Here is a 21,015-nt window from a genome sequence, read left to right as displayed (position 1 = left end):
TTATGAGGAGTAAATGCAAGCAGGTTCTTTCCCCCCTTGGTTTGGGTGAGACTAGAAATAGAGGTTAGAGTGAAAGGTGAGATATTTCAGGGGAATCTGAGTAGGAAATTCTTCACTCAGATGGTGCTGAGAGTGTGGAACGAGCTGCCAATGGGAGAGGTAGGTGCAAGTGCAATTGTAACATTTAAGAGAAGCACATAGATGAGAGAGGTGTGAAGGGCTGGTGGTATACCTAGATGGGACTAGGCAGAAGACATAGATTTGATGGACCAAAGGTCCTGTTTTAGTGGTGTAGTGCTCTATGACTCTTGAATCAAACACTTGATCTCGCTGTTGGACAATGTGCCCATACTATTGGCACAGGACTGCAGCTAGTACACCTGATGCCTCAGAGCTCCACCCTAACCTTGGGTGCTGTCTACGTGGAGTTTGCATGTCCTTCCTGTGACTGTTTGAGCCTTCTCCTGTACCAGTTCTCTTCCACTGGTACCTTTACTAGCCACTGTAAATTGCCCCGAGTGCAGAGTGATCTGGGAGAAATGAATGGGAATGTGGGGAGAATAATATGGAATTAGTGTAGGATTGGTATAAGTGGTTGGTTAATGGCTGGCATTGGCTCAATGGGCCGAAGGGTCTGTTTCACACTACATGTTTTCTTTATGTCGCTGCTTTGAAGAAACAGATCCTAAGCTTTCCAAAGTACAATTTAACATCGAAAATATTCATACCGAGGGTGACCAGCTCTTGCAAATACCCCATACACAAGCTTTGCAACACATCTGTTTTCAGCGAGAGCACTGTCAATATTCGCTCTTTGGTGGGTGGTTATAAGGAGGAATTTCATGGTCGTAAATGGAAAATCCCTTAGCGCACATGGCCTTTCAAAGGTGATATTTACCAGTTACTGGTAATTGTCAAACATTTCCTGTTGAGCAGCAGATTTGAAAGAGGCTGTACTTTTTTGAAGTCTGAAACATTGTGCTGTTAAGGGGCCACTTCCCTCAGAGCTGGTATTGCAGGGAGGGGGTAGGGTCCAAATGCTGAGACAGATAAGCTACCACTTATCGATGCGCCACATAAAGTGTCCCATCCAGATGCTCCACGGCTTGGTATGACAGCAGCTCGGACCGTGATCACAAGTAATTGCAGGGAGTTGTGGACACAGCTCAGCGCATCACAGAAAACAGCCTACCTCCCCTCCATGGACTCTGTCTGCACTTCGTGCTGCCTCAGTAGAGCAGGTAGTGTAATCAAAGACTCCTCCCATCCTGACAGTCTCTCTTCTCCCCACTCCTCATCCAAACACACCGGAATATACAAAAGCCTGAAAGTACATACCACCAGGCTCAAGGACAGCTTCAATCCTGCTAATACGATGAGAGGGTTGTTGTACGATCACTCGAGTTGAGTATGATGTTCTCCGCAGGTTGTGTCAGGTGGTGGGTCCTCAGATGGTTGTAATAGCCAGTCGGGATCCTCATATTCTGGTGCAGTGTGGGCAAGAGTAAGGGTGCCTGGGTTAGTGGTTGAGTCTTGGCTGTTCAGGTTCTCTTTGCAGCTGTGGCTTCTTTCCTGAGACACAGCGGAGCTTGTTCATGTGTAGCACAGCTCCCTCTTGAATTTTTTCTCCAGGTGTATCTATTGAGTGCAATGTCTTCCCAGTTTTTAGATGCAATGTTGAATTTCTTCAGGGTGACCCTGATGTTATCTTGGAAGCATTTCCTTTACCCACCAGGGACTCACTGACCCTCCTTCAACTGGGAGTAAAGGATCTGTTTGGGGAGACATGAATTAGGCATCCAGATGACCTATGACCTATCCATTGGGTTGGTTTGCCTTTATCGTGGTGAAGACGCCATTTGGGCTGGTCTCCTCCAGTACGCTGGTGTTAGTGCATCTGTCTTTCCAGCTGATCCTCAAAATCAGGATTTCCAGTGGTATTGCTCCAGAGCGTTCAAACGCTGCTGTAAGAGGTCCATGATTCAGCTTCAGATCCACGATAAGATGGATCCTTGACTTTATCTCATCGTGGCCTTGAACCTTATTGTCTGTCTGCACTGCACTTTTCCTGTAACTATAAATTATATTCTGCAGTCTGTATTTGTATTTTCCTTGTCTTACCTCAATACACCATTGTAATGAAATGTCCTGTATGGATGGCATTGATACATATGAGAATAATAAACCAATTTACCAACTGTCCTGATGAAGGGTCTCAGCCTGAAAAGTTGACCATTTATTCCCCTCCCTGGATACTGCCTGACCTGCTGAGTTCCTCCAGCATTTTGTGTGTGTGTGTGTGTGTGTGTGTGTGTGTTTGTGTGTGTGTGTGTGTGTGTGTGTGTGTGTGTGTGTGTGTGTGTGTGTGTGTGTTTGTGTGTGTGTGTGTGTGTTTGTTTCAATATTTCCTGCATCTGCAGAATCTCTTTTGTTTGCCATTTTAATTTTACCAATTTACCAACACTGCCGTATTCCAGAATAGATCGGGGCCTTTGGAGATGGTGAAGTAACAGGATGGAGCAGGATGAGGTCAACCCACAAACTTCTAGAGGAACTCAGTGGGTCAGGCAGAATTAATCGAGGGGAATAATAAACAGTCATAGTTTCAGTCCGAGACCCTTCATCAGGACTGGAAAGGAGAGGGGGCAGAAACATAATAAGAAGGTTGAGAGAGCTGGCAGGTGATAGCTGAGACCAGGCGAGAGGGGATGGTAGATGGATGGTGAGGAGAGATGAAGGAAGAAGATGGGAGGGGATAGGTGAAAGAGGTAAAGGGCTGAGGAAGAAGGAATCTGACAGGAGACAAGAGTGGGCCATGGAAGAAAGGGAAGGAGGAGGGGATCCAGAGATGTCTTCAGCCTGAATGTAAATTGTCTTTCCCTAACACTAAACACAAGAGATGCTGGAAATCCCAAGTACCACACACAAAATGCAAGAGGAACTCAGCAGGTCAGGCAGCGTCTATGGTAGGAAATAAGCAGTTAATGTTACAGGCCAAGACTCTTCATTAGGACAGGAGAGAAAGTTGAAGTGAATATTTGTATAAAACACTTGTGACTTGCATCTTGCTATAAACTAGAGGTTCCCACCGACCCTGCTCCGAGCTCACAGACTGATTCCCAGCACAGAAGGCAAGTCTGGGTCAATGCTTGGAAGACCAAAATTGTTTAAAGGTGACCCAGACGAGCTGGGAAGAGTCATGTGATGACCAGATGCCGTGCAAGAGGCACAGCTATACACAGAGTAGCCTAGTGGTTAAGTTACTGGAATACCAAATGGAGAACTGACCTTGGAGGTAAGAGTTCAAATCTCACCAGGGTAACTCAGAAATTTGGCCGGAGGGTTATGCATAGTGATGTAATCACGAAGAAGACACATTATCAGTTATACTTCATTTGGAGTTTTAGGAGATTTGTATATCATCAAAGACGCTAGAAAAATTTTATAAAGTATTCTAACAGGGGCGGTACAGTATCGTAGCAGTTAGCAACACTTTACCAATGATCACCTTTCGGGGGTTCAACTCCCATCGTATCTGTAAGGAGTTTGTACATTCTCCTTGAGACTGTGTGGGTTTCCTCTGGGTGCTCTGGTTTCCTCCCACGTTTCAAAGATGTGCGGTTAGGGTTAGTGAGTTGTGGGTGTGCTATATTGGTGCACGAAACATGGTGACAGTTGTGGACTGCCTGAAGCACAATCCTTGGACTGTGTTGGTCAGTGACGCAAAACGACGCATTTCACTGCATGCTTTGATGTTTCGATGTATAAGTGACAAATAAAGCCACATTTTGAACCTTAATCTAACTTGTTGCATCACTGTCTGATGCAACCAGTCAGATTAAGATTAAGAGGCTCCAATGCATAGGATTGAAAGAGGCTGCAGAGTCAGCCAACTCCATCATGGCACAAATCTCCCCACCATCGAGAACATCTTCAAAAGGCAGTGCGTCACAAAGGTGAAACCCATCATCTAGGTGTCTAAGCCTCCGCGGTATGCCCTCTTCTCATGATCTCATTACCAAAATCAAGAACCTGAAGGAGCCTAGATTCAACATTTTAGGAACATCTTCCTCCCCTTCACCACCAGATTTATGAATGGTCTATGAATCCATGAGCACTATCTCACTTTTCCTCTTCAGCACCATCTACTCATGTTGTTTTTAGTGATTAATAGTAATATTTTCATACATTGCACCGCATTCCTTCAGCAAAACAACAAATGTCACAGCACTTGTCAGTGATAATAAATTTGATTCTGATTCTATTGAAACACTGAAACAAGCCCTTCTGCCCACTGTCCTACTGACACAAGCCACTCCCTTACACCAGTCCTACACTAATCCCTATTTATTCTCTGCACATTCCCATCCACACTCCCCAGTTTCTACCACTCACCTGCACACTAGAGGAAATTTAACCAATCAACCTGTGCATCTTTGGGGGGAAATTGGAGAACCTAAAGATAACTACGTTGGTCACAGGGGGAACATGCAAACTCCACGCAGACAGTGCCCAAGGGAAACAGATCTCTGGTGCACTGAGGCAGCAGTTCTACGGACTGAATGATGCACTGAATTTTGATTCAAGTAATTAAATAAAAGTTTGGCAACCATGAAACAGTCCTAACATTTGTAACCCTCTCACCAGAGCTCGTAGGCAAACTTGGCTCAATAGATAACTCTGCCAAGGGTCGATATGATTTGGGATTCAACCAAACAGGAAAATTGGGATGTTCTGATTAACGGAACCTCAACTGAACAAATGCTGCGTAAATACTGCCCATGCACGATTATCAGTCGGCAAGAAATAACAGATTGTACACCTCATAAAATTATAAAGAATTTCAGCTTTATCAAACAGTTATCAAAAGAAAGAAAAGAAAGATAATGAAAGGGTCCATTACAGTTAAACCAGTTTAAATGTGCACATGGACGTTGGAGCTCGTCTCTTCCAAATGTTAGGTATAACTGTAACTCACGGCGCTGAAATCTCATCACCAACCACCGGCAGAGCCTCCCAGCTTGGACTCCTTCATATTGCGAAATACTCCTTGCAATTGTGTCTTCCCGTCGGATCTAATCCCACAGACGCCTCTCCTGATCTTCTCTTTACCGCATATCCCGCCCAAAAAAAACACGAACCAGACTACTGTCCTTCAGAAAACTCTTTCCCACAGCTCTCTAGAATCTTCTCTCACAACCTACAATCCTGATTGTCTGACTCACATTCCTAAGTTGGACAACATGAGTCATTATCTTAGCTGAAGCCAAAGCACACTTTCCAGCATGGCACACTGCTTTTACAGAAAACTGCTAATATAAACTACCTCACAGCATAGCAGTAATAATCTTAATCAGGGCATTACATATTGGTTTACCACAGAGAGGGAAATCTGTTGTTCGGAACTGATCTGGGCTAAATATGACCAGTCCCATAGCCATACAGCTGATCTATAACTTCTGTTGGATTTGAAGGACATTTCATATGTGGAGCATGCCCCGCTGTCTCTCTCTAACTCTTCTCCTCTCATCTTGCACATTAATGTTTACTCAAACTGCACCTTCTCTGTTGCTGTTACACTTTATTCTGCATTGTTGCACCTTGTTGTACCTTAATGCACTGTGTAATTATGTGATCTGTATGAATAGTGTGCAAGCAAAGCTTTCACTTTTTCTCAGTACATGTGACAATAACAAACCAACTCCAATTCCAGTTCCATTAACCTATAAACCAGATGGCCTCAGAACATCAGGAGCACCCGGATAATAATAAATGCCTTTGCAATGATGTCACTTGAATGAAAGCTTGAGTGAGCAAGGGCTTTCCTCTTTGGTGCGACAGAGGATGAGAGATGGTTTGATGGAGGTGTACAAGGTTATGAGAAGTATCGATGGAGCCACTTACTTTTTCCCAGAGTGACAATGGCCAATGCCAGAGGAGATCCTTTTCAGGTGAGTGGAGGAAAATTTAGGCAAGATGTCAAATATAGTTTTTTTTTAAAACACAGAAAGGTTTGTGTTCCTGGAATACACTGGTGGTGGTAGACGTTGATACATTAGGGACATTTAGGAAACGCTTAGATAGACACATGGATGTAAAAAAAAGAGGGTAATGGGCTGAATCTGAGCGAAGGAGTAAGTTAAAAGTTCAGCACAACATTGTGGGCCAAAGGGTCGGGACTGTGCTGTTCTGTTCTATGTTCTATGAATACAAAAACATCTGTTTCACAGCTATTGAGTAGTATTTCACATAATACAATGTTTATGTAGGACTTTGATTTGGGGAACAAGCCATTTTGCTTGTCCAGAGCTAGAGTTATTGTTGCTGGGAAGTTAGCTAAAAGAAATCACAAAGTTATGCAACTTGGAAACACTCTCTTCGGCCAAACTCATCCAGGCTGATGCTGATCAAGACATCTATCCAAACAAGTCTCATATGTCAGGGTTTGACCTGTATCCTTCTAAACTTTTCTTACCCATGTACCTATCCAAATGGCGTTTAAACTTTGTAATTGTACCCACCTTTACGAATTCCTCTGGCAGTTCGATCCACATACCTACCACCCTCAGTTTGGAAAATGTTGCCTCCCCAGGTCCCTTTCAAATCTTACCCCTCTCTCCTTAAACCTAGCTCCTCTAGTGTGCATTTACACCACCCTGGGGAAAAGATTGCGAACATTCATAAACAATAGAGATTCTATGGATGTTGGAAATCCAGTGCAATATATACAAAATGCTGGAGAAACTCAGCAGGTCAGGCAGCATCTATGGAGAGGAGTAAGCAGTCAACGCTTCGGGCCATGACCTTTCATTAAGACAGGGAAGGAAGAAGGAGGAAAATTCCCTCTTTCCCCTTCCTTTCCAGTCCTGATGAAGGGTCTCGGCCTAAAACACTGACTGTTTGTTCCTCTCTTCTTGTAGATGCTGCCTGACCTGCTGAGTTTCTCCAGCATTTTGTATGTGTTGCAATGTGACCATTCACTCTGTCTGTGCACCTCGGCTTCCTACACTCCAGGTAAAACTGTACCAGATTATCTAGTCTCTCGTCATAACTCACACTTCAGTCCCAGAACATTGCTCTGAATCTTTTCTGCACCTTTTCCAGCTTAATGACATCCTTGTGCTGGAAGGCGAGTGAATATTATGCAGCAGTTGGTGGGCAGTTAGCCCTCTGCTGTTTGGTGTGAACTTGGAAGTGGTGGAGTAAACTGTCTCCATCCAGTCACAGTCGTAAAATCATAGAGCACTACAACACAGAAAGAGGCCCTTCGACCCATCTAGTCCATGCTGAACTGATATTTTGCCTAGTCCCGTCGATCCGCATAGCATTCCAGACGCCTCCTATCTATGTATTCATCCAAACCTCTTAAATATCGCAACGAAACCCACATCCACTACTTCTGCTGGCAGTTCATTCCACCACTCGCACAACCTCTGAATGAAGATTCCCCTCGACCCTTTAAGTATCTCACCTTTCACTCTTATCATGTCCTAATCTCACCCAACCTGAACGGAAGAAGCCTGCTTGTATTTACCCTGTCTATACCCCTCATAATTTTGTATATCTCATCAAATCTCCCCTCATCCTCCACACTCCAGGGAATCAAGTCCTAATACTCAACCTCTCCCTATAACTCAGGCCCTCAACTCCCAACAACATCCTTATAAATGTTCTCTGTACTCTTTCAATGTTATTAATATCTTTCCTGTAGGTAGGTGACCAGAACTTCACACAGTACTCTAAATTTGGCCTCACCAACTTCTTATACACTTCAACAAAACATCCCAACTCCTGTACGCAGTACCTTGATTTGTGATGACCAATGTGCCAAGTTCTCTTTATGACTCTATCTACCAGTGATTCCACTTTCAAGAAATTATGGATCTGGTTTCAAAGATCCCTTTGTTCCTACCATACGTCTCAGTGGCCTACCACTCACTGTGGAAGACCTACCCTGGTTGATCCTCCCACCATGCAACATTTCACACTTGTCTTCATTAAATTTCACCTGCCATTTTTCCATCTGGCCCAGATCCCAACGCAAGTTGATAGCCTTTCTGACTGTCCACTACTCCTCCAATCTTGATGTCATCTGCAAATTTTCTGATCCAATTTACCAAATTATCATCCAAATCATAAATATAGATAACAAATAACAACGGACTCAGCACCGATCACATCACCAGTTACAAGCCTCTAGTCAGAGAGGTAATTGTCTACTACCACTCTGGCTTCTCTGAAATTTGCTGGTCCAGTTGATCACATTATCATCCAAATCATTACCATAGATGAGGAGGATCTCAGACCAGGTAGCTGGGAACTCACCCATCCAGTAGACCTGCAGCGTTCCTCCGGGGTCGGCCTATGTTTGGCCCGTACAGGCTGGCTTTTGTGTAGAAGCGGACAGACTGAAGCAGGCTCTTGAGCTGAAGGTAGTCCTTCCCTAGCCGGCTCCCGTTAATAGTCCTCCCCACCATTGATCGATAGCTGTTGGGCTCTGCGGGGGTGTCGGCAAGGATAACACATTAGAGAAGCAGCAAGAGATGATCACAGTGATTACGTCAAACAGCCATTAACTGACTGCTTGCCATTATTATTTACACCATGAGATTGTCCTTGTACAGTGTGACAGCTGGGACAAATGCATCAGGGATATTCTGGTACAAGGTACACCCATGGGTGGGAAGTGGCAAACTGCAGTTTATAGTTGCTCATAAGCTCATAAATCCAAAATGCATATCCCCAAAAATTCAATGTAATGATGGTGAAGATTTTAGAAAACGATGGCCATCATTGCATTGACTTTAGGGGATGTGTATTATGTGCGGTCGGCATTGTAACACAGAGGGAAACACAACACTTTACAGAGTTAGCAATCAGTGCTTGGAGTTCAATTTCTACTGCTGTCTGTAAGGAGTTTCTGTGCTTTCCCCGTGACCACGTGGGTTTCCTCCCATATTCTAGAGACGTACGGGTTAGGGTTGGTAAATTGTGACGCAGAAAGCATGTGTACGGGGTCTTTTTTTAATGTTAAATTTAAAATGGCTTCTTTGTTATGTTATACTGGGGAATGCTTCTTTGTTATGTTAAATGCTGAGAAAGTCTCTAACTAGACAGTTGCTTGAGTTAATACAGACAGCAGGGTGCTATTAGCCAATGGGTGGTCACGTATTGTTTTGTTTTCGGGTGCTAATGCTGCATCATATGACTGGGGACGGGGTTTTGGCGGGGAGTCGGAGGAGAGACGGGGAGGACGGCGGAGAGACGGGGTTTTGGTGGGGAGTCGGAGGAGAGACGAGGAGTCGGAGGAGAGACGGGGAGTCGGAGGAGAGACGAGGAGTCGGAGGAGAGACAGGGAGGATGGTGGAGGGACGGGGAGTCGGTGGAGAGACGGGGAGGACGGTGGAGAGACTGAGAGTCGGTGGAGAGACGGGGGTCGGAGGAGTGATGGGGAGTCGGAGGAGAGACAGGGAGGACGGTGGACTGGATTTTTGGGGGGGAGTTGGAGGAGAGACGAGGAGGACGGTGGACGGGGTTTTTGGCAGGGTGTCGGAGGAGAGACGGGGAGGACGGTGGAGAGACAGGGAGGACGGAGGAGAGACAGGGAGGACGGTGGAGAGATGGGGAGGACGGTGGAGAGATGGGGAGTCGGGGGAGAGACGGGGAGGACAGCGGACATGCGGGGGTTTTTGGGGGGGAGTCGGAGGAGAGACGAGGAGCCGGAGGAGAGACAGGGAGTCGGAGGAGAGACAGGGAGTCGGAGGAGAGATGGGGAGGATGGTGGAGAGACGGGGAGTCGGTGGAGAGACGGGGAGGATGGTGGAGAGACGGGGAGTCGGAGGAGAGACGGGGAGGATGGTGGAGAGACGGGGAGGACGGTGGAGAGACGGGGAGGACGGTGGAGAGATGGGGAGTCGGGGGAGAGACGGGGAGGACAGCGGACATGCGGGGGTTTTTGGGGGGGAGTCGGAGGAGAGACGAGGAGCCGGAGGAGAGACAGGGAGTCGGAGGAGAGATGGGGAGGATGGTGGAGAGACGGGGAGGATGGTGGAGAGACGGGGAGTCGGTGGAGAGACGGGGAGGACGGTGGAGAGACGGGGAGGACGGTGGAGAGACGGGGAGTCGGAGGAGAGACGGGGAGGACAGTGGAGAGACGGGGAGTCGGAGGAGAGACGGGGAGGATGGTGGAGAGACGGGGAGGACGGCAGACGTGCGGAGAGGCTCTGGTCGATCACTCCGGGTGGTCCCGAGCCGTGGGTCGACAGGATCCGGGTGGTCGTCCGGAATTGATCGAGCTCCAACGGTTGTGCACGAAGAACTTGGACTTTGATAAGTCTTGGCGCCTTTTTTTCATTACTTCCTTTTCTGTATCGAATTTATATTAATGTCATAGATTAGTGATATCTATAAAGTGTACTGGGTGTGCTGGCTGATGATTGATGTTTGGGATTGATTCGGGCGGCGACCAACTCCGTGGGAAGCGTTGAGGCAGGTGCTGGGTGGGATTTCCCCTAGACATATATGAGCCAATATAACTGAGCGTTACACACGGTAACCCTTGTGGGCTGCCTCCAGCACATCCCCAGACAGCACAGGTCGCTGACAAAAGCAACATGTATTACTGCATTCTTCGATGTACATATGACAGACAAAGCTAACCTTTCTTTCTTTTCTATTTGTAAATAAAAGAATTTTGGATTTATAACTAAAATTGATATTCCTTGACTTACGAATATTCTATTTACAATTCTTTTGTAAAATTTTGGGCAGCATCTTTAATTCAGAAATCTAATTCTTTCTACAAGTCTTGGGTAACAGGAAACATTGCAGCAAGACACCCAGAAGGCAAAACTTTCAGCCCTAGTAATTCATAAATTTATCAAACTGAAACCTTCCCCAAGAATATATCCATTTCCTAAACGACTATCATAAGGCCAGACAATGTAGTGTAGGAACAGAGTTAGGCCATTCAGTCCATTTTCAGCTCCACCTTTCCATCATGGCAGATTTTTTCAATCTCATTTCCTGTCTTCGCCCCATCACCTTTAATTTCATAACCAATCATGAACCTGTCCATCTCTGCCTTAAATACATCCAATTACTTGACTTCCACAGCCTTCTGTGGCAACAAATTCCACAGATTCACCACCCTCTGATTGAATGCTCGGCAGTGGATGTAGTCTACAAGGACTTTGGCAGGTATTAGATGAGGTCCCGCATGGGAGGTTGGTCCAGAAGGTTCAGTCGCTCAGCATTAAGTTGAGGTTGTAAATTGGATGAGACATTGGCTTTGAAGGAGAAGCCAATCTGCTGCAGAGTTCTGTAGGATTGTTGATGTTAGATTAATATTGTCACATATACCGAAATACAGTGAAAAGCTTGGCCTGTGTAAAGTTCACACAGATCAAATCATATCACAGTGCATTGAGGTAGTACAAGGTAAAACAATAACAGAATGCAGAATAAAGTGTAACAGCTACAGAGAAAGTGCAGTACAGGCAGACAATAAGGTGAAAGATCATAAAGAGGTAGATTGTGAAGTCAAGGTTGTACTAGTCTTGCTTTTTCAGACTTTTCATCACCCTGTTGAATAATTTTATGTTTAATTTATGCACAATTTATATTCTCTATACATATATAACTAGACTTGTGGGGTGTATGGGGTGTCATGGGGTAGCAGCTCTGGTGGGGGAACATGTCGCGTCCTTTTCAGGGCGGTTAGTCCACCTTTGGTCCCCACCTGGCACTCAGCTCTCACCTGTTGCTCCCCGTAGCTGTTTGCATGAGACAGCGGCTACACCCCAGGCAACGGCTTCGCCAAGCCGGCTAAACCAGGTGAGGGTAGCCGACGGGTCTCAAACCCTCGGTGAGATAGGGAGTTGTCTATCCCAGCATGTGAAGACAGACTCCGGCAGATTGAGCGGACGAGACCAATGGAAGGTCCAACGGTCAAGAAGGCGGTCTCTGCAAGCGTCGTGGAACGTGTAGAGCAGGACAAGACACAGAAGACGTCCTGGTCATCCACTGCGCCTAGTCCCATCTCCAGCCGTCTAGACTCCGTCTTGCCACTGGATCCAGATGGGAATTGGGAAGAGAGAGTGAGGCTGACGCTGCGCAACTCTCCCTCACTTATGATGGTGTCGAGACTAGCGTGTGATTTGGATTTAAGTGAGGGAGAGTTGCGCAGCGTCAGCCTCACTCTCTCTTCCCAATGGACAAACACAAGATAACTATACTTGTAATATTGTGCTCAGTTCCGCTCGTCTGCTTTAGAGAAAGTGCGGAGGAGATTTACCAGGATGCCGCCTTGATTAGAGGGCATGTTTAATGAGGAAAGCCTGAGCGAGCTGGGACTTTTCTCTCTGAAGTGAAGGAGGATGAAAGGTTACTTGATAGAGGTGTATAAGATGATAAGAGGCTTTGATAGTAGATACTCAGAGACTTTTTACCAGAGCGGAAATAAATAACATGAGAGGGCATCATTTTAAGGTGATTGGAGGAAAGTACCGGAGGGGGTGGGGGGGTGGACATCAGAGGTAAGCATTTTACACAGAAAGCGGTGGAACATCCTGCCAGGGCTGGCGGCAGAGGCAGATACATTAGGGGCATTTAAGAAACTCATAGGTAGGTTCATAGATGATAGAAAAATAGAGGGCTATGTAGGAGAGAAGGGTTAGGGAAGGTTAAAATGTCAGCTCGTCATTGTGGGCTGAAGGGCCTGTACTGTGCTGTAATGTTCTACGTAGCCGCGATGCTGCTGCAAGCAAGCTTTTCATTATACCTGTACCTCACCGACCTTGTGCACATGACAAAAAAAACACGATTTTATTTGTTTTGCCATTTTACTGCCTTACCCAACCCAAACCTACCGATCTTGATAGGGGGGGTGGAGTAATATTGCCCTCTCTGCCAGTTTGACTAGGGAGTTGTGCACTATTTTGAGTTGAATCCTGACATTGAATATTTCCACTGCAAAGTACAATCCATGGGATTTGCCAGCGTTTTAAATAGCTGCGACGCTGTTCCTCATCATCGCTGTGTGTAATTTGATACTAATCTAACACTTCATTATTCACTGCATTCTACAATCTGGCCAATGTAAACATCACACTTCTGAGCTCTTTAAACAATTTTAAACTCTCTTAGCACTTTAAGTATAAAACCACATTTTTTTTAATGTGACAGTGCATTTTACATACACCTCCCATTAAGTGAGCTTCCCAGATGAAGATGTAGACTTTGTGGATAGCCCGTTGCTAACTTCAGTGGAGAGTGACGTGGCTGATGTCAAAATCTCATTTGCCCTTTCATTTCTTCTATTCTTAGTCCTTCGGTGATAATCTCCTATTTTTAGAAGTGGGGTGAGTGAATGATTATAAAACCTCAGTGCCACGTTCGGCATGAAAGGTAAGGAGTGTTTCATTGCCTCTAGGAACATGCCATATTGTTTGTTCTGAGCCTAAAGGAAGATCAAACAGCAGTCAGAAGTGGTTACATAGTTCAATAGCTAGTGGGCAGCATGGTAGCACAGCAGTTAATGTAACGCTTTACAGTGCCAGCAATCTCTGATCAGGGTTCGATTCCCGGCGCTGCCTGTAAAGAGGGCGTACCCAACTCCCTGTGAATGCGTGAATGCATGGTTTCCTCCCTCATTGCAAAGACATACAGGTCAGGGCTAGTGAGTTATGAGCATGCAGTATTGGCACTGGAAGCATGGAAAAACTTGTGGGCTGTCCCCAGTATGTTCTCATTCCATGTTGGTCATTGATATATTTCACTGTATGTTTCAATATTTTGATGTACATGTGACAAATAAAGTTTATCTTAATCTTAACTGATTTAAGATATTCTCGAGTGTCCATTTAACCCCAGCAACGAAGCTGGCCCACTCATCTTACATATAGCTCTTGTGTCCAGTTACTCAATTTCAGGCTAAGCATCACTAGCAAAGGCAGCATTGAATAATGTCATCAAGACCAAGGAGATGGTTATCGACTTCAAGAGAACTCACACCACTCACACACCTCCTCCCCCCCCTTTACAGCAGTGGAATCTGCAAGCTGTTTCACATTTTTAGGAGTGCACATCTCGCACAACTTCACAGTATCCTACACAGTCGAGAAAGGTCTCCAACACCTCTACTTTCTGAGGATACTGAGGACTTTGCACATCTATACTCACGTCATTCTACAGATGCGCAGTAGAGAGCATCCTAACAAGCTGCATCACTGCTTGGTATGGAAACTGCTCTGCGGCAGACAGAAAGGCTCTACAACGGGTAGTCAAAACTGCCCAATGCATCACTGGCATTAGTCTACCTGCCATCAAGGGCATATACACAGAAAGGTGCCAGAAAAAAACCAGTAGCATCATAAAGGATACCACCCACCCTGCTCATGCTCACTCTGATCAAGGAGGAGGCTACGTAGCATCCACACCAGGACCACCAGACTCAAAAGCAGTTACTTTACCCAAGCAGTAAGGCTGATCAACAGTTCCACCTGATAACCTTATGTATAGTCTAACATCGCTTTATGGATATACAATCAATCCATGTATCAGATGTATTTATATTTATTGTGTTTTTTTAATAATGATTGTGTTCTTTATCTTTCGTAGTTTCTATTTTGCGCTGCATCGGATCTGGAGTAACAATGATCTCATTCTGCTTTTCTCGTGTACAGGAAATGACATCAAACAACCTTGAATCTTGAATCTTGAATTTATCGTCCTCTCCTAAGTGTCCTCGGGCAGAGAGGCTTGCTGAATCACTTCAGGTGGTTTCACCAGGGCAGAAATGGCTAATATACGACGGGGCATAATTTTAAGATGGCTGGAGGAAAGTACAGAGGGAATATCAGGGGTAAGCTTTTTTTACAGGGGAAGTGAGGATTGTAAGGAACACACTGTCAAAGGTGAGGGTAGAGGCAGGTGCATTTGGGGCATTAAAGCAACTCTTACATAGGCACATGGATGATAGAAAAATGAGATCCAAGTGGGAGGGAAGGGTTAGAGAGACCTTAAAGTAGGTTAAAAGGTTATCATTAACATTGAGGGTTGAAAGACTGTAATGAATGTAATGTTTTTTGCCCTTCCCAGACCCAGTTTGGTTACGTGGTGCTGAATGAGTGACAACAGAACACAGCTTGCCCCCTTAGAGCTACTGGAGAGAGTTTAAGGACAGAATGATCACATTGGATTAAATTAAATTAGATTATGAATGTTCCATTGTTTAAGAAGGGAACTAGGGATAATCCTGGAAACTATAGATGGTGAACCTCACATCAGTGGTAGGGATGTTGCTGGAGAAAATTCTTAGGGATAGGATTTCTGAGCATTGGTAAAACCATGGCCTAATTGGGGAGAGCCAACATGGCTGTGTGCGAGACAGGTTGAGCCTTACTAACTTGACTGAGTTTTTTGACAAGGTGACAAGGGTGGTTGATGAAGATAGAGCTATGGATGTTTACATGGATTTTAGAAAGGCGTTTGACAAGATCCTCAAGGGAGGCTCAACCAGAAGATTAAGATGCATGGGATCCATGCTGAATTGGCCGCTTGGATTCCAAAGTGGCTTGCCCATAGAAGACAGATGGTGATGATTGAAGGTACTTGTCCTAGTTGGAGGTCTGTGATTAGTGGAGTTCCACCAGGGATCTGTCCTAGATGTATATAAACATATACACACATTTGTGATGTGTATAAATGATCTGGATGAAAATTTAGATGGATGAGTTAGTACATTTGGAGATGATATGAAGATTGGTGGAGTTGTGGACAGCGTAGAAGACTGGCAAAGAATACAGTGCGATATAGATCAGTAACAGATATGGGCAGAGAAATGGTAGATGGAGTTTAACCCTGCCAAACATGGATCAGAATCAGGTTAAATATCACTGGCACATGTTCTGTGGCAGCAGTACAGTGCAATACATAATAAAAACATTATTATTATTGTAAATCACAGTAAGAAATATATACATTTTTTTTTAAAGTTAAATTAAATAAGTAGTGCAAAAAGAGAGAAAATAAGTATTGAGGTAGTGTTCATGGGTTCAATGCCCATTCAGAAATCAGATGGCAGAGGGGAAGAAACTATTCCTGAATCATTGAGTGTGTGCCTTTAGGTTCCTGTACCTCCTCCCTGATGGGTAGCAATGAGAAGAGGCATGTCTGGGGTGATGAGAGACCTTAATGATGGAGGCTGCCTTTTTGAGGCATCGCTCCTTGAAGATGTCCTGGACGCTGGGGAGTGAACTGTGCTTCGATAGGTCAAACATAAGGAGACAGTACATTAAGGGCAAGACCCTTAACAGTGTTGATGAGCAAAAGGGTCTTGGGGTCCAGGTTCATATCTCCCTGAAAGTGGCTGCACAGGTCGATATGGTGGTAAACAAGATACGTATATTGAATGTTTGCCTTCATTAGTCGTGGCATTGAGGCCGAAAGTCAAGAAGTTATGGTGCATCTTTATAAAACACTACTCTTGCAAACAGTTCTGGTCACCCCATTATGGGAAGGATGTTGAGGCTATGGAGAGGGTGCAGAAGAGGTTCACCAGGATGCTGCCTGGCTTAGAGGGCATGAGGTATCACGAGAGGTTGGACAAAGTTGGGTTGTTTACTCTGGAGTGGCGGAGGCTGAGGGGAGATCTGATAGAGGTTTATAAGTTTATGAGAGGCATAGAGGTCGACAGACATCTTTTTCCCAGGGTTGAAATGGCTAATCAGAGGGCCTGCATTTAAGGCGAGAGAGGGTAAGTTCAAAGGGGATGTGAAGGGCAAGTTTTTCATACAGAGAGTGTTGGGTGCCTGGAATGCGCTGCCTGGGGAAGTGGTAGAGGCAGATACACTAGGGACTTGTAAGAAACATTTAGGTAGGCACATGAATGTGAGGGAAACAGAAGGATATGTACATTGTGTAGGCAGAAGGGATATTTAATTGGCCATTTGATTACTAATTTAATTGGTTCAGCGCAACATTTTGGGTCAAAGTTTCTGTTCCTATGCTCTACTGTTCTATGTTCTATGGTCTATTGGCTTTATTTATCACTTGTACATTGAGAAATATATACTGCTTTGGCCTCCGCTGGAGGCATAACATGCCCACAACTTACTAACCCAAACTTGTACGTGTTCGGAATGTAGGAGGAAACTGGAGCACCCGGAGACAACCCAAGCAAGTACAAACTCCTTACAGGCAGCGGCAGAAATTGAACCCAGATCACTGGCACTGTAAAGTGTTATGCTAAGCCCTACACTACCATGCCACCTGGTAAAGAGACCACTATCCTGAATGGGGATCGAAACCGTGGCATTAGTGTTATCAGCACCGCGCTCTAACCGACTGAGCTAACCGGTCTACGATACATGATACAACTATGGAAGAATCAGGCCAAGTGTGATCAGAGACCAAAGGAAACCTCGCTACCTTCTGAAGGGCTGTGTGTACAAGAGGCTTCACCCTTTTACAAAGGAAACTGACGGCAGGAATTTACCAGGGAAATATCTGCAAGGCAGGGGTGCTCTCTGCATACACCTGCCTTTTGAGAAGCTTTGCGCTGCAGCTTAATGCTCTTCCAGATGTGAATACGAGAGCTGCATTAAAGGGCAGCTGGTCTGCAAAGCATTTCAACACAAGCACTCTACCACTCTCGAACCAGTCAAAGTTCACTCTTCAACGCCTTGCCTCACTTCCCTTGCAGCTGCCACAAACAACACTTGGGATACACAGGAGACCACCGATGCTGGAATCTGGAACAACAAACAGGCTGCTGGAGGAACTCAGCGGGCCAGGTAGCACCTGCGGAAACTTTGAGCCAAAACGTTGACTGTTCCTTTCCCCTCACAGATGCTGCCTGAACCATTGAGTTTCGCCAGCACATTGTCCATCACATACAACACCTTGCTCTTCAATAGATCTCCTCAGAACTGAAAAAAAGATCTCCAGGGGCCGAATAGAAAACTTCCACTTCTGATAAATGAGTCCTAGAGCAATTACAACACCATATTGAGGAGGGAGGGAGGAGGAGAAGATGGCGGCGCGACGCAGCGCACGTAACCTCTTCAGTGAAAGGATATCGTATCTGTAAGTAGGATGACGTGCACAATTCTGATTTGATGGAGACAGCCGTGAGAGCACGGGGAACATCTGGATTAACTCCTGAAATGCCCGGTTTGCTGCCACTGCTACTGTGCGATCAAGAATCTCCGGAGGGAAGGCCCCAAAATCCTCGACTTTGCCTGCTGCTGGCGACCGGGACTGAGGTCGAAGCGTTCGGCAGAGATGGTGCTCGGAACTCGGTGTTGGAGGGCTGGTCGGAGCTCAAAGTTTTCAGACGACTCAGAGTAGGACTGTGGTCGGGTATGGCAGGGAGAGTTTTCTTCCTTCTCCCGTCTGCGTGAGATGTGGGACTTTTGAGAGACTTAGAACTTTTTGCTGTGCTCAGGGCTTGTTCTTCATCAAGTTACGGTATTGTTTGCACTGTTGTAGCTATATGTTATAATTATGTGGTTTTTCTCAGTTTTTCAGTCTTGGTCTGTCCTGTGTTTTGTGATATCACACCAGTGGAACATTGTATCATTTCTTAAGGCATGCATTACTAAATGACAATAAAAGAGGACTGCGTGTCCTTAGAATCTGCTGCCCCCTCCTATCAGATTCCTTCTTCAGTCCATTATCTCTTTCACCTATCACCTCCTAGCTTCTCCCTTCATCCCTCCCATCCCCACCCATCCACCTCACCTGGTCTCACCCGTCACCTGCCAGCTTATACTTCTTCCTCTCCCACCAACCCAACCTTCTTATTCTGGCTTCTTCCCTCTTTCCTTTTCAATCTAGATGAAGGATCTTGGCCAGAAGCGCTGACTACTTATTCCCCTCCGTAGATGCTGCCTGACCTGCTGAGTTCCTCCAGCATTAGCTATGTATTGCTGAAGATCTCTAGCATCTGCAGAATCTCTTGTGTGCGACCATGTTGTCTCTGTCTAAACATATTATGATTTTCTGCATACTTGTCACTACACACTTAACATTTCCCAGCAATTTCCCTCTGAATGGAATCAGATTAATTAGCCTTTAATTCCCTGCAATCTTTATTTTGCCAAATCTGCTGTTTTCTAAACTGTTACGAACTTTCAAGAAATTTCTTGGGTGCAAGCAACTTGGGGTATCTATCCTGGGCTCAATAAATTGATGCCATCACTAAGAAGTCACAGTAGTAGTTCTACTTTATGTCACCAAAGACTGTCGCAAATTTCTACAGGTATACCAATGAGAGCACTCGCCAACTCACGGTATCACAAGGTGCTGTAGAGGGCTGTAGACTCACTACGTGCACAACCCTCCCCACCACTGAGGACATCTTCAAGAGGTACTATCTCAAGAGCTAGCATCCATCACCAAGGACCTTTGCCATCTGGAATACATTTACTTCTCATTACGCCCATCGGGGAGGAGGTACAGGAGCCTGAAGACCCACACTCAACAATTCAGTGACATCTTCTTTCCCTCTACTATCACATTCCCGAACCTTCCACAAATCCATGAACACTCTCATTATTCCTTTCTCTTGTGCAATTTGATTTGTTTTTGTAATTAATAGTATTACACTGCACTGTACTGCTGCCACAAGACAACAAACTTCATGTCTTCTAAGTCAGCTGTAATAAATCCAATTCTGATTCTGATTCTATGACATCAGTAACATTATTTCCACCAATCTGGAACCAGTGGGTCTCTGAAAAAGAGGAGAAAGTTTCCTTGAGCCCCAGGGGGACTGCCACCCTTCCCATCACTGTAGATGTACCTTTGCCAGCCCGCGGATGCAAGTCACCATTTCCTCACAGCTGTCTGCAGTTACAACCACTAGTTTGCCTTAATTTTTTCCCACTAGTGACAGTGATTGTTTGACATTTCCCACTGCCTTTTGCCCTCTGGTTTCCTTCCATTTTCAGAAAGCTTTTAGTGTCTTCTAATATGAACACAGATTAAAAATATTTATTTAATGACTTTGCAATTCCTTAATTTCATTATTTCCTTTATCTCAGCTTCTAAGGGACTAATGTTTACTTTTGCCACCCTGTCCTTTCATACGTTTTCCTGGCTTATCCCCAAAATTTGTATTTCTCTTTATCATTTTTAAATGCTTTTATTTTTAAATGTGGTCATAATCACAGCATAGAAAAAGGACCCCCTGACCCCAAGTCTAAACCAAGCATTCAGCCCTATTTGCATTAATCCTGCACTAATCCCATTTTCTTCTCTGCAGTTTCATATTAGCAGCATCCCAATATCATTGCTTCATTAATAATATTTTTATTGTAATCTAGAGTAAATATTTATGCCTTGCACTGTATACAAAACAACAAATTTCATGAGACCTGTCAATGGTAAAAAGAAATATTTTTGTCCTGCTCCACTTGACAGGTGAATGAGTAGGGTAAGGCATTCAAATCATGTCAGACCATGGGTTGAATGCAGAACAGTGGATGCTGTGGCAAAGGAAACCGGTAAAGCTAAGCGGCATTTGAAATACCTATTTGAATCTCCCTTTTCAGTTTAAAATCATTCATCCTCAAAACGAAGGGAATATAAACACAAAAATTATTTAGGGCGATATGCAGATAGAAATATTTTGAGAAAGTTGACATGTACAGATCTGGGACTGTACAAAGCATGAAGAGCTCAGCCCATTAATCCCGTGTGTGCCAGAAGTACACAGTGAGAGTAAACGGTTGGGAAGCAAAAAGTTCATCCTAAAGGAGCTGCTGAGAACCTTCAGCTGAGCAAGAGCATTTTTCTGTGAATTGCTGCTTAAAATAACAGCCCCAGGCATTTTTCATGTTTCTGTCACAGTCAGGCATGGTTACTGCTAACAGAATAAATATATCACTATACTGTGTAAACACATAGGGCAGCGATGATTTGAGACCTGAGATCACACAACTGCTTACTTTACTTGAGATTAAGCTGTGGTGATTTTTGCATTAATCATGACCACATCACTTTTATTTG

The 21,015-nt window shown here is 44.9% G+C and overlaps 1 protein-coding gene across 2 annotated transcripts in view; it reads right to left on the bottom strand.

Moving 5' to 3' along the window:
• Positions 1-21,015, bottom strand: part of hpse2 (heparanase 2) — a 346,454-nt gene that overhangs the window by 142,347 nt on the left and 183,092 nt on the right. For both annotated transcript variants that reach the window (XM_072239690.1, XM_072239691.1), the window contains exon 5: positions 8,326-8,497. In XM_072239690.1, the coding sequence (XP_072095791.1) occupies positions 8,326-8,497 (172 nt within the window). The remainder of the gene's footprint in view (positions 1-8,325; positions 8,498-21,015) is intronic.

The sequence above is a fragment of the Mobula birostris genome, chromosome 21 (assembly GCF_030028105.1).
Source record: "Mobula birostris isolate sMobBir1 chromosome 21, sMobBir1.hap1, whole genome shotgun sequence".
Classification (NCBI taxonomy): Eukaryota; Metazoa; Chordata; class Chondrichthyes; order Myliobatiformes; family Myliobatidae; genus Mobula; species Mobula birostris.
Note: the sequence above shows the minus strand (reverse complement) of the source record. Positions and strands in the feature narration are given on the sequence as shown.